Consider the following 14,669-nt stretch of genomic DNA (forward strand, 5'->3'; position numbering starts at 1 on the left):
ATGTCAGAGGCTCCATTCTCCCTGTTACAGTTCAGTGAAACATCTAGCAAAAATGGGTAGTATTTTTACCTTAAAATTACAGCTTTAAAGTCCTGTGAAGTGTTGGTGCCCTCTCTGGCAGAAATGGAGACTGGAATATGTAACTACACCTTATGTTTTAAATATTGCATCTTTGCTGTATATGGTTTTATCTATTTGTTTTATTTGCTTATCACCTCAGACCACTAGGATATATATTATTAAAAGTTTTTAATATATATTATTACAGAAGTTTAGCAGTTTGTTTTTAAATGAGGTCAGCTTTGTCCATGTTGTGGTCAGAGCTCGGTGTGTGTTCTCCAATTCATTAGTGCCTATGATTACGTACAGAGTCATTAAGTCATCCAACCTTGTGTGGAAATGGCTGGCTCCTGGAAACGGCGCTGACCTGTTTTACACAAAACTTGTGTGTGTGTGTGTGTGTGTGTGTGAGAGAGAGAGAGAGAGAGAACTGTTTGCTTGTCCAGCTGGCCTTGGTTTGTGCCACGCTAACTGAATGCTAACTAAATGCAGGTGTTGTAATTGCCTGAGCGGTCTCTATATAGAGGTGGGATGGGGTTAGAGCAAAAACCTCACAAAAAAGCCAGTAGCCACATTAAGGGCTTCCTGTACCGAAATGTTGGCCTTCACAGTTGATGCTGCCAGGAAAGGCTTATAAATGTGTTCTGCAAGCATAGATATTTGGACAATCTAACCTAAGCCTAAGGCCATGTTTCAGACGAATTGTAGAAATGGCCACGAGTGAAACACTGATTTCCTGAGGATGCACTGAATTTCAAGCAGGTTCAATTTAAGGCACATTTAAGGTGAACTTTTTTTTTTCTTGTATGTTGAAATGCTGCATCAATAAGTAAAGCAGCATGTCTCTCTCACTCTCTCTATCTCTCACACTCTCTATGTTCCAGTTATCCTGCTGTCTGCGACTTTCTGACAAACAATAACCTGCTGTCTGTAATAAGAGCACACGAAGCTCAGGATGCAGGGTAAGCAGCTCATGGTCCAGTCATTTCTTGTTAAATTGACATGTGTTTTGTGTCTTTTTTGGGAGTAAGCTTGCTAATTTTAGCTCTGAGTGTAGCCTCATCTTCCTTGCCTGTCTTGTGATGTACAAACAGTTTAATTTGGGAATGCTGGGTTCTAACTTCCCGATTCAGAAATTCACTTTGTGTGCAGTGTTTGAGGCCCACAATGTTGCTTTTAAATGGGCTGTTTCTGTCTGCAGGTACAGGATGTACAGGAAAAGCCAGACGACAGGATTCCCCTCATTAATCACCATTTTCTCTGCTCCCAATTACCTAGATGTATACAACAACAAAGGTACTATTTACCCACCACAAACTTGTCTTGTCTTGTGCTGAACTAGGTTTAAACTATGCGTTCTCAACTATGCAAACTCAGCATTTTGGGGATGTTTACAAAGGCAACTTTTTGGGACAAGAACACTTTGGACATGGTTGGGATTTGGCCTATTCCAGAAATAATAATAATTAAAAAATTGAGATCCTTCATTAAAAAGGAAATATAGGCCTTGAATTGTGCTAGGCGATGAAATAATATTGCTTTGTTTCGTGATGAATTTTTGCTCGATAACGATGATAAGCTTTGGGTTATAAAGCTCAATAAACCTTCATTTCTATTTCCAGTTAGCACAGCCATCTGCACGCTATCAGGCGCGTTTACTCCTGCTATCAGTGTATTCAATATATATAAAATATATTTTTACTAGGATGTCCTTTGTCACACTGAAAAATATTAATATTGTGATAAATATAGAAAATATTTTGAAAATATTTCCATATTTAAAAATACATTTTCAATATAGAAACACTTATTGTGATAACATTTTTGGCCATATTGCCCAGCTCTAACCTTGAATGCACCTAATCCTTACCCTTAAAGTTTTCCAGGGCATAGATTTCAGTTCCCAAAGGCTTAGTTTCTTTCAGTCAGTGTTTGCATACTGCTGTAACCAGCATGTATTTCCTTAGTCTCTTTGAAGAGATTCTGACTAGTTGTAGTAGTACATAATATTTTTACAATTCATGCAGGGTACTGGAGAGAGAGAGAGAACACTGACTTTTATGAGGAATATAAAACTTTGATTAGTTTGCAGAAGTTCCTCCCACCTTCAAGATGCATCAAGTTGTTAGTTTTTTTTTTTAAACTAGAATCATGCACACTAGTGATATCAGTCTGATGACTGTAGAAGGCAAATAGATGTGTAAGGAATTTAATGGATGTAGTAGTAGTTAAACTGACCCTTAAAGGAGCACTCATTTTCACCACAAAAAAACACATGCATACTTTATGAATGTGATCATTACTTGTACATTTTTCTTTACAACTCACATATGATAAGGATTAAATTCCTTTGTATTCCCTGAATGAATTTATGCTCTATAGTGGGGCCCCTGGCAATGAGGCGTCTATGAATTAAGTAGCTTTAATACAGAATCTCTGTTAAATTAAGGAATTTTCTTTGTTTAAGTATAAAAAGTATCTGTAGAGAAAATGACTCTTTTGCTCTTTTAGATTTGTAATAAACATCAAAGAATTTTTCATGATTTTTCTTGGTCCAATATTTAACCGGTATCTCCTGACTTTGCTTTCTCTCCGCAGCTGCCGTGCTGAAGTATGAAAACAATGTCATGAATATCCGACAGTTCAACTGCTCCCCTCATCCGTACTGGCTGCCCAACTTCATGGACGTCTTCACATGGTCCTTGCCTTTTGTTGGAGAGAAAGGTGTGTGTTCTCACTCAGGGAAGAGGGAAACACTGCACATAGTCTTTGGGGGAAATAGGGATCAGGCTTTTGGCCAGTACTTTGGACCTTGGACTACAAGGTTACAAAGATTACATTGGACAGAGCTGCTGTCAGGCTTGTGAATAGCCAGGCCTTGCGATTATATGTAGTTTCAGTGTGGACACTCTAAGCTTTGAGCTTTCAGATGGAGTTTTATTAAGGCAACTAGGTCAGGTGCTCTTGTGCAAGTCAATACCCTGAGGCAGTGTCTTTTAATCCTGCTCCCAGTGCCCTGCACAATGCCTCAGCTAATAATCAAACCCCGATAATCAAATCATGTGTTGGATCTGGTGTTTTGAGGCAGGCAATAGTTAAATTTATGCAGGAAACCTTGCCATGAATAGAAGTGCACTATTTTATATTCCAATTATTCTACAGACCAGTGGTTAAAATAATAAAGAAATAAAGAAAGTAAAATGTTATGTCTTTATATAAAATAAAATGGCTTTAAAATTAGAATGAAAAATACAAAAAAAATTAAAGAAAGTCAAAAATAGAGAATGAATATAAAACATTACATTTAAATTTTAATAAAAATATGTTCAGTTATTTAATTATATTGATTGTAATGTATTAATATTTAGTTACAGTTGAATTAGTGTTAATTAGTATTTAAATGTAAAAATTGATATTAAAACCTATTTTTCAGTGACTTTTCAAAATTATCAAAGTTAGGAGCATGCTCAGTAGTGTCAGGAACTGTGTTTCACAGTCAAGGTGCTCTCCAAGAAAAAGGTCTGGAAAAAGGAAAATCCATGGAATTAAGTTTGGAGGGCTGTTCTACAGCGAGAAAGCCTAGATGTAAAATGCAGGAGGGAGCATAAGGCTTCACTGGGTCATGTATTTCCACAAGTGCTCTATTATGAACTGCTTTATGATTCACAGTGATGGTTATATGATCAATATGAGCACAGAGAAGGAGGCCATATTGCTTACTAAGTACAGGGCCAATATGTGCATGAGGTGATGTATACATAAAATCTATCTCTGGTTCTTTGACCGGTTCCATTTCTGATTCTTCAAACCTTGGGCCTGGGCACCTAAGTCCTGAGCAAGGAGTGTTGCAGGATTTCTTGGTTCCAACATCGCTGTGGCTTAATTTGGGGCCAGAGCCATAAATAAATGGACAGAGTCATGACAAGGTCTTTTGTTTATACTTTGTTTATAGTGGATTTGGATCAGAGTGAGATATGACACACTTGTAAAGTTCTGAGCATCACACTGAGTTTGTGAACAGCAGAGAAAAGTAACCAATGTGCCTCATGTTGAGCTGAACACAGCCCCAGAAATACACAAATTGAGCACATTTCCTATTATTCTTTATATAACATGCTGTAAATGACCACATCAAGTTCCATTGCACATTAACTCTTTATTTGAGGCTGTGAGCTCTTTCTGGGATTGCCTTAGCTTTACACGCCCACGGATGACATCACAAATATTTTCTTAAATGTTTGTGCATTTCTGAAGTTTTTCATTTTATCTGCCTTGAAGCACTAACACTACTAAGTTAAAAAATAGATTGAATTTGCTTATTAATATTATCCTGCTAGCTAGTACTATTTTAAAAATCTTATTACTCATACTTTAACCTTAAAATTCAGCTTTAATCATTTAAATTTGGGATGGGATTGAAAATGCAATACTACTAAATAAAATATATACGTTAATACTGTAATATGGCAATAAGCTTCAAATACACTTCAAATATTTCACTCTGCTCCTGAAACTTCGGAAGCTCAGTTTTTCGCCATGTCTTGTTTATTTTCTCCAACACGCTGTTTGTGTGCAGAGAATTGTGGGTAATTTAGGGCCCTGCAGGATACATCTGTTGTGTCTTCGAAATAGCTCAGGATGTAGGCTTATCATATAAATTCAGATGCTGAATCATTCATTTCTGTTTTCACATGTTTTATGTAAGAAGGGCTCCTGCACTGTGGTGGTTGAGAGCACTTTTTCTGTCATTTAACCTCAGTGTGTGTGTGTGTGTGTGTGTGTGTGTGTGTGTGTGTGTGTGTGTGTGTGTGTGTGTGTGTGTGAGCTAAGCGATCAATTGTAATATTGGCTAAAATTTCAATATCAGACCGATGATGATATCATTAGAAAAGCCACAAATATTGACAAATAATATATAGGCCAAAGACGTATTGTGCATCACTAGCTTTGTCCAGATAGTGTCACTGAGTTGTTTGGGATGGATTGTAGAACACTGGAATGTTTTGCTAGAACAGGATCAACTTTTTTTTTTTTTGTGGTGGTCTAATTTCATTAGATTAATCTTTTGATTGTTAAACCAACCCCCCCCCCCCACCAATTGTGAGGCGTTTTGCTAACTTTTCTGTGCTGAAAAATTAGTTGCCGTACATTATGTCAAAAAAGTAATGTGCATCAATTATTCACACAGGCAATCAGTTGTATAATGTATAATCTCTGTAGAATATCACTGATCAATGGAACAGGCTTTCTGGAGCAGCCACACTAGTTGACGTTCACAATGCCCAAAGCCAAGATTAATATAAAGCCCTCCAAGTTTGAGCTGTAGAACTGTGGAACTGTTTTCTGTGGTGTGGAGTGATCCATTATCATGAGTTGTGATCCAGAACTAATCAGCATTTGACCTCACTAGCGTTTGTGTCTGCAATTAAATCCTTGCAGCTGTATTCTAGTACCTAGTGTAAAACCTTATTACCTGCTAATACCTGCAATTTTCAAAAGGGAGAAAAAACAAACCCGTTTTTATTTCTCCCCACAAAATGTTGCCCATTTAGACTGATTGATTCCACAAATTGCTATTAACGTTAAAAAAAATTGGAAAAGCAAAACAATATAATAATATTGAGGTAGAACTTTCTGTATAATTATATATGCGCTCCGGACCCACCGCGACCCTGATCTGGATAAGCGGTTACAGATAATGAATGAATGTATAATAGAGAAAAGCAGCCATGCACGTATCTAAAAGGTAAATAAACATAAATGTCTATTATCTGGTGTGTTCACAGTGACGGAGATGCTGGTGAATGTGCTCAACATTTGCTCCGACGACGAGCTCATGTCTGAGGGAGATGACTTGTGTGAAGGTACTAGACTCTCAATCACACTTCTTTAACTGACATTATTTCACCTTTAAACGTTGTTCTTCAGTTTTGATTTTTTTTTCTCAAATCTGTCCTTTATTTCCTTTTGTCCCTCTGTTTTCTCTTCTATATTTAAATATTTATGTTGTTATTTACCCCCTTCTTTCTTGCTTTTTTTGTGCTGTCCTTCTTTCTGACTGTTTCTGATTATATTTCTCCCCTTCCTATTTCTTTGTCAATTATTGTTTAGTATTTTGAGTTGTGCCTTAATAAAAGGAAAAAAAAAACAATAAACAATAAAACACCACATTTGTAGCAGCATCAAGAATGATGTTTTAAAATGTCTGAGGAGTGTACACTTGAATTAAATTGATTCACGTTTGTATGTATGCATTTACACATTTGTGCATTGCCTAAGTATGCTATACAAGGATTATGATTCATTAGTGTCATAGCATCATTGGATTAGTGTTTACTTTTTATATCCAGATGAATGCGCTTGCGTGTGTGTGAGACACAGTTGATTCCTATGTCAGAACTGTCTATTGCAGGTAGACGCATGATGCATATTCTGTCACTAGCAGTAGACATTTCAAAAAATTTCAACTCGCACATAGCAAGCATCACCACACACACACACACACACACACACACACACACACAGTCTGTAGACCAGTAGGAGTCCTTGGGGCTCCTAATGCTACATTAACCTCCTGAGAGGGGCTGAGAAATGTTGGTAAATTTATTTTTTTTCATTGGATATCTAGGTCAATATAGCAAATGTTGTCCAAACATTCTGCAGATGAACTGTAGGTTTAATATGACAGATTTCAGAATATTCTTTATTACAAGCTTCAAGAAAAACATATGAATGTGTGGAGTGTGTCTCATTAAGAAAGAAGACAGCACATCAGTACAGATGTCGGTCTGCCATTAATGCTGCTTCAGTTCCTCTTTTTCCCTGGAGGACCACAGTCTTTCACTGCATCACTAACACACACGCATACACACACACACAGGGCCATGACAGCAATCTCTAAACCGCCCACTGCACACCACAGTGGACATAGATTATAGAGCCCTCCAGACTGATTATAATTCTCATGCATGTAAATGTGCACATATTAATAGCACACTGTAGGGGACATGATGTTCTAATAATGCAGAACTATATGTTCAACCATTTTTAGATATCTCTTATGATGACTGCATATATGTGAGACCTACAAAAGCCTGAAACAAAATAGGAAGCTGTAGAGCAGCTGCACACAAACTTAAGATCATCAAGCATAATTCTTAGTACTAGCTAGAGAGGTGTAAATCCCCCCCAGCACTGGGTTCTGAGCACTGGAGCTGGGTTCTTTTCAGTGTTGGAGCACCATCTAACCTTTGGAATGGGATGAGTTGGTGTGCCAGAACTAATCATTAAACAGATAGTACCATCAAATACTCACAGCACTGTTCCAAAATATAGCATTTCGAAAGCCTTTCGAGAAGAGAAGCTGAGAAAATGTGTGTTCCCTAAAGGTACATTACATTCTCTTCTCCAAGAAGTGAGGTGAAGAGAAGTGAATATTTGTAACCTTTCGTTATGGAACTGTGTGAAAAAATAATAACATGTCAATCCAGCTGATTAAAATGAAGCATATTAAATTAATGCAACTTAAATATGTACAATTATTATAGAACATGGTACAATAATGTACCCCAAGTAAAAGTAGTGAATATGTAATTTAATCGAGGGTACCACTACTGTGACAGTTTTTCAGAGAGTTCTGTGGATGAGAGTAAAAGCTCGGTCTCTTGACTATCTGTGAGGAGTTCTCCCTGTGTCTGTGTGGTTTTCCTCCTGGTGCTTCTGCGGGTATGTGGATTGGCTACTCAAATGCGTCCTTAGATTTTGTGTGCGAGATGCTCTGTGATGGACTGGTGCACCATCCAGGGTGTGTTCCTGCCTGGTGCCCAGTGAATCCACATTAGTGAACACTGCTGATAAATTAACGAATGACTGCACTGTGTTTACTGTATTATAAGCTGACTGAGAAGCAGAGACTAAAATCTAAATGAATTGTTTTTGTGCAGGTGGAGCACCAGCAGCACGCAAGGAAGTAATTAGGAGTAAGATCCGTGCCATTGGGAAGATGGCTAGAGTTTTCTCAGTGCTCAGGTTGGTCTATTTTTTTGGTTTCTAATGTAAGAATTAACATTCTTCCATTTGGACAGAGATCATCTTGAAGAATTGTTACTTATAAGGCAGGTAGTTGTCATTTTAAAACATCTATGTTTTTTGTTGTCTATTTAAAATGCTTGTTGTACTTACAGAGTGAGTCAAAAGTCACTGGACGCCCTTTTGTTTGATATGCTACATGACTACCTTCACATTGGGGGGGAAAAACTTGCCATTGATTCAATACGGCAGCTTTCAATTTGGCGGCCATGTTCAGGACATAGCCTAAAAGATAGGCATCCTCTGCCATTACTTGCTGGGATAAAAGGTTGTCCTTTTGACTCACCCTGTGCATAATTCACTTAAAGAAGTATGTAATAAGTCATTCAGGAAATATGTAAGCAGATTTTTTTGAAAACCACAAAACAAATTGATAGAAATTAGGTTTGTTCTGGCATGAATGTAAAAATCAGCATATGGACTACATTGCTTTTACTTGGCCAATGATGAATAACAGATCATTTTTGAGCCAGATTCAATCTGTGGTAAACTCCCCTGTTTCAGATTTTTGCTTCTTGTGTAAACATAAACAAATCAGAATTTTTTGGTTGTAAAATGTATGTATGTATTTATTTATTTATTTTTCTATTTCACCATAAAAGGTACATCAGTTGCATTCTGGTGCAGTGTGTTCTGTTTAAGGTGGAATGGAAAATTTAGGCGCTTCAGACTCAGCTTTGTGTAAAGGGCATAGTGTTTGGCCAATAACACAATATTTATTCCTCATGGGCAGTGTTGAAACACATAAACCAATCTAATCCTTGGTGTGTTTGCTTGGGATTCTTTAGACTCTCACAGTACTTCCCTGGCCTGAACTGGAATTGAATTTGGATTCTGATTCAGCATCTGCATTAGATTTGGAATCTGAATGGGAAATCTTGCTTAAAACATTATCGAGTTTGGGACCGCCTCCAAATACTGATCGTCTCATGCCTAGTCTGGGTTAAGGGATCTGAGTCACAAGTGTAAACCCAACCTTGACACAGGTGCAGGACGTGGTACATGGCACAGCTGAGATCTGAAACAGTTTCCAAATTCTAGGGCTCATTTGCAGCAGTTGTCTAGGAAATCGCATCCCATAGGGTCTGGGGACAAGCCCCATGTTTCAGGCGTCTGGAAATCATTCATTCTCACTCAGCTGGCCTGCAAGAGGGGCCTCATTACCAAAATGGGACACAGAGTTGAAAATAGATTTTAGTGTTTATAAAAGCTCTCTGGCACAATGAAGTTTTGTTTGAAAATGTACACACACTCACGTGTATGTGTGTGTGTGTGTGTGTGCGCGGGCACACACTCCCTCGCCCTCCTCCATTAGGAATAATGAGCCGGCATCAGTGAGTCATAAGTGGAAATAGCTGTATAATTAATTGCATTAGACATTATTGAGAGAGAGCGAGGGAGCTTCAACCCGCTGCAAAACCTTTTGTCTCTGCTTTTCGATAGCAATATTCAGATGTGCAGGACTACAAATTTCAAATGATCATTTAGATCCACCCCCCATTTCCCCCCTTGTTGCTAATTTATTGTGTGTATTGATTGGGTTCTTTGAACCCACACTAATGAGGGCTTTTAGCATTTTTTTTTTATTTTATTAATGTATTTATTTATTCATTGTTTTATTTCAGGGAGGAAAGCGAGAGTGTTCTAACCCTTAAAGGACTGACTCCAACTGGGACGCTACCTCTGGGAGTGCTGTCCGGCGGCAAGCAAACTTTACAGAATGGTAAGTGTGTGTTCCCTGGTGAGTGTTTCCTGATAAGACTGTGTGTTTGGTTGTGTTCATTCATCCCAAACTGAGATCTAGATCACGTTTAACCCTTGTTTAGCGTAAACCCTTATATTACCTAAACCCAATCTTGTTCACATGTATATTTCTGAAAACTCGTTGTCACAAAAGCTTATTATCAAATGCCAGTACAGCAGTGATTGATAGAACCTTGTCAGATTTGAGGGAAAATATCTTGAGAATAACCACAAAAAATAGATTCCTGCCTGAAATCCAAAACTGAGAAGGTGTATGTATTTGCTTGGTTCTAGTGGGTTTGTTTCCTCAGTGACCACTGAATTTGAAAGCTTCCTACCATCCTGGTCAGACACTACAGATACAGCAGATAGACTATATTTACAATAATGATTATGTTTCATGATTTGAAACTTAATCTCTATAAAACTTTTAAGCTCCTTAAAGGGCAGGCTAATTTGGATATCCTGTTTGTTTGCTGACCAATAGTGAATCAACATGAGGTTTACACACTGTTTGGGTTTTTCCCAAAGCAGGATTACTCATTTTAGCATGATAACTCGATCACAAAATCAAACTTGCCCTATATATTTAAAGAGCCATATGTTATTCATCAATCCTCAGATTTAGGCTACAGTTATCTGGCTTTGTGGTATTCCCTCTGGAACTACAGTATATTGCTTACAAGCAATAAGCAAACAAAGTCAAGTGTGTCCAAAAGGAAAAGAGTGGTCAACCCTATAGGACAATCCTACCGTTTCAGCTTATATTATCTTGCTAACTGACTGGAAATCCTGTTTTGTGAACTAGTCTCCCAGGACCAGTGCACATCCTTTGTTTACAAACAGGAAAACAATCCGTAGACTATGCTTCTGTTGAGAACATCTTTATTGCTGTGAATGTTCATATAAACATCGTCCACTCTGTCTCAAAGGATTCCACTAGATTATTTTTCCCTGAGTTCTGGTCCTGTTGAAATGCTCAGTGTACAGATTTCTGTTTGGGTGCGATGCAGTGTTTTCACACCACTGAAAAAAAGGGAAAAAAAGTGAGGGGTATTTATAGCCCTGTCCTCTTGGCATCAGCAATGGCAGCTCTTTGCCTGCCCACTAAATCTCTGGTTGTACAGGACCTGTCAAAAGTTTGAACACACCCACTCATAGAAGAGTTTAGTGTGGATGTCTAAACTATGAAACAGTGCTGTCACAGTTGATTATAAAGTTAATCAAGTAATCTAGCCATTATTATCTAGTAAATATCCTTAAAACCCAAACTCTAGAACCCGACAAAAAGCATCATACATCAAGCTCCATTTATTCATGCAAGGTGTAAATATATTTAGACTGCAAATATGTGCCCAGCTACCCAGGTGGGTACAAATAACAATGTCAGCATAATTTCCTAAAATGGGAAAACTCACCATGTTGTACCCTTGCCATTAACGACTGCCCACAGTAGATGCCTATGATTTTGTGCTTAATTCTTTAAAACACTAAAGCCAGATAATCAGTGTTACACAACTGGTAATCCAAGTTCATTTGTCTGAAGAAAGACACTTACATCTTTACATTTGCCTCAGAAATGAGTTTCATACAGTGTGTGAATGGTTTATATGAATTTGACCATCAAATAGAACCAATCAATGGCTGCCTGCTGAGAGTGATGCATTATGGGAACAGCTCACTCTGAGTGGACAGAGTGCTCGCTGAGGCATCCAGAACCAAAAGAAAGGTCACTAAAGATCAGCAACAGGGGAAGTGAGAGAATCTGAAGGGAAAGTGGCTACACTAGGAGAGAAATGAGAGGAAAGTAGTGACCGTGTCTGTGCCATAATGCAGGTCTTCAAATAGATCTGACCTGGGGCTAAATTCTCTTTGGTCCAATCCCCAGCCATTTCTTTCCAACGTGGCCAGTCATGTAACTGCTCAGCAATGAAGCGACACTCTGAACTCTTTTCTTCAAAGTTATAAGAGGAAAACTGATGCCTAGAATTAGGTTTTTGATAAGAATATACTGTTAACTCCCAGAAAACGTCTGTTACAGGATGTACACTTTACACAGTCATCGTGTTAATTTATGGAAATCAAGGTTAAAGTTATGTCACAGATGTCAAAGAAAAAAAAAAAATAAAATAAATATAGAAATCAAGGTTAAACTTCATTTAAAATGAAAATGAGAAATATGTTGTGCCCTGCAAGCAGTGTGCAACCATAATTAATTAATATTAATATTTTTCATTAAAATATTTCATATTTCACATTTAGAAATCAAGGTTGAATTTTTAAAATGTAAATTTGTTTTAAATGGAAATTTAAACAAACTTTTTTACCATGGTGTTATGGATAGTTTGAACACAATTCAACACAAACTAGGGTCCAGAAAAATATTCACTAGCCTGAGGATCATGAAAATCCTGGTCATTGAAATACTTCCCAAAAGTATCCTTTAATGTTTTAGAGTAGAAAACGGTTGTGAACAAAATGTGTGAAGAACTTCTTTTAAAATGAAAAGAATCATCAGACTATAATTTTTAACCCTCAGAGCGTATTCCTATAGCCATACCTCAAACAAAAATGCACTCATTAATTTTTTTATACCAAGAATACCAGTGAATATCACACAATAAGACAAATGAGAGACAGAAAGACTATGGAGAAGGAGGGTGCAAGGTTGTCAGTAGCTGACAGTCTGTGGAATCAGCAGTAGATTGCAGTCCCTCACTGTGATCTTTTTATGTTCATGCCCCGCATGGAGGCTGTTGGCCTTCAGAGACCCAGCTGATGTGGTATTTAAAGGAGTTTCATACAGGAATAAACCAGTAATTAGGCAGCATTCTGATACTTGCACAAACACAGATTGGCAGGGGTTTTTCTTGGGTGCGGGGAAGCAGCAGTCCACTGAGGAGTTCCACATTATAAACAGCCTTGGTCCCTAACAACAATTATTAAACATTAGCAACAGCTATTTTTAGCAAAGAGCAATGGTTGACTAACAGTTTTTGATATGATGATTTGAAGAGATTGATGTGTGTGGATTTTTTTGAAAAACCCAGTCCAGTGCCAAACTTTTATATAAGGAATGAAGTAAGACTAACTGATAACTAGAGCTAATCACCTACGCCTCTGCCTCATCTGTGTACTTTCTGTACTTGCACCAGATTTGACAGATTCCATTTCCTTCTTTCTGACAGTTTTTTTTTTTTTTTTCCTTCCCCTACCCCCCTGAAATCAGTCTGTATCTTTTTGATCTGCTTTGTCTTGGTTTGCTTGTGAAAATGCAGAGAGTAATCACTGACATCTTTCTCTTTCTCCTCTTCATTTTGGGCTTCTTCTTAATGCAGCCACAGTCTTAGCAAAGGAGGGCAAAGGTATGCTAGTCACCTGTGGCATCTGCAGTGTGTTTTTGTCAACTTATTCCCTCCTCTATATCCAATGTGTTCTTCCTTTCCTCATGTGTTGATACCTTGTTTCTTTCCCTTTCTTTGTGCTGTTGTATCCTTGTTCATGTCTTAACACTGTAACTTAGACTCAGAAAGTGACTCTTGCACACAAGTTAATAGCATGTGGTGTTGTAGCAAGTCTGTATTTGATTTGTTTTGTTTATCTACCTTTCGGTAAAATTAAGCCATAAATTGCCTGATTATTATGTTCCGGCACATGAAAAAAAAAAAAAAGAAAAATTGGGCTGAATTCACAAAAGCTTCCCTAAGAACAAACTTACGAAAGATCTTAAAATAAGCACTACAAAGTTCATAAATGCAGTTCTCCAAATAATCTGAAGTTCTCAAATATTGTTTTGCGATAGTCTTAGTTATTTTCTTAAGAAACTCTTCATTCAGGCAGTTTGTAATGAAGCATTTCATGCTGCATTTTACAGTTTATATATGCTGTGAGCCACATTTTTAAAATAGAATCCACCATTATTACTAGAATCCAGTTAAATCTGTACAGCGGACAGCAAAATGAATAAAGTGTACAAAAATAGCCAACAGGGGAAAAAACACACAAAGATTTGTTTGCCATTATTTTCCTTATGTACAAACTAAAAGTCTCCATTTTTAATTGTGTTAAGTTCGACATTGACAGCAATTCATCTAAATTTTTGGGTCTGGAGCCCACCTAGAATCACTGACGCAAGGCGGGAACACACCCTGGAGGGGGCGCCAGTCCTTCACAGGGCAACATTCACTCACACCTATGGACACTTTTGAGTCGCCAATCCACCTACCAACGTGTGTTTTTTGGACCATGGGAGGAAACTGGAGCACCTGGAGGAAACCCATGTGGACACAGGGAGAACACATCAAATTCCTCACAGACAGTCACGGAGTGGGACTCTGGAGCTGTGTGATAGCGACACTACCTGCTGCACCACCATGCCGCCCTATGAATATAATTAAGAACGTACATTATTGAAGAATACAAATTGTTCTTAGAATTTTTCTTAAGAGAAAATTTTAAGGGATTCAAAAGATTTTGAAGAATAACTATTAATCTCATCTTTTATCTAATTTTATCAAAAAATGTATGGCAGAGGGTTTCTTAGTCAAGGAATTGCTGGGGCAAGACCCTTCAGACACTTCAGTAATGATAAAAGAAAAGTAATAGGTCTTCCATTGGTTACAGAAGCCCAGTCAGCTCCTAAGCTGAAACACAGCTAGAAAGTTAAAACCCCCAAATCTAAATTAATATTTTTGACTACAACATAATATAATTTCTTAAAATAAGACAAAAATGCCTGGCCTTAAAACCTCTTAGTATCAGGAAAGGAAATGAGTATT

The 14,669-nt window shown here is 37.7% G+C and overlaps 1 protein-coding gene across 2 annotated transcripts in view; it reads left to right on the forward strand.

Annotated features, from left to right (window-relative positions):
* Positions 1 to 14,669, forward strand: part of LOC136677651 (protein phosphatase 3 catalytic subunit alpha-like) — a 58,703-nt gene that overhangs the window by 37,793 nt on the left and 6,241 nt on the right. Inside the window, exons 7-13 of one of the 2 annotated variants that reach the window (XM_066655239.1) lie at positions 945 to 1,022; positions 1,262 to 1,356; positions 2,659 to 2,784; positions 5,847 to 5,924; positions 8,004 to 8,088; positions 9,774 to 9,871; positions 13,230 to 13,256. In XM_066655239.1, coding sequence (XP_066511336.1) covers positions 945 to 1,022; positions 1,262 to 1,356; positions 2,659 to 2,784; positions 5,847 to 5,924; positions 8,004 to 8,088; positions 9,774 to 9,871; positions 13,230 to 13,256 — 587 coding nt within the window. The remainder of the gene's footprint in view (positions 1 to 944; positions 1,023 to 1,261; positions 1,357 to 2,658; positions 2,785 to 5,846; positions 5,925 to 8,003; positions 8,089 to 9,773; positions 9,872 to 13,229; positions 13,257 to 14,669) is intronic. The other variant, XM_066655240.1, reaches the window with a different exon arrangement.

This window comes from Hoplias malabaricus, chromosome Y (assembly GCF_029633855.1).
Source record: "Hoplias malabaricus isolate fHopMal1 chromosome Y, fHopMal1.hap1, whole genome shotgun sequence".
Taxonomy (NCBI): Eukaryota; Metazoa; Chordata; class Actinopteri; order Characiformes; family Erythrinidae; genus Hoplias; species Hoplias malabaricus.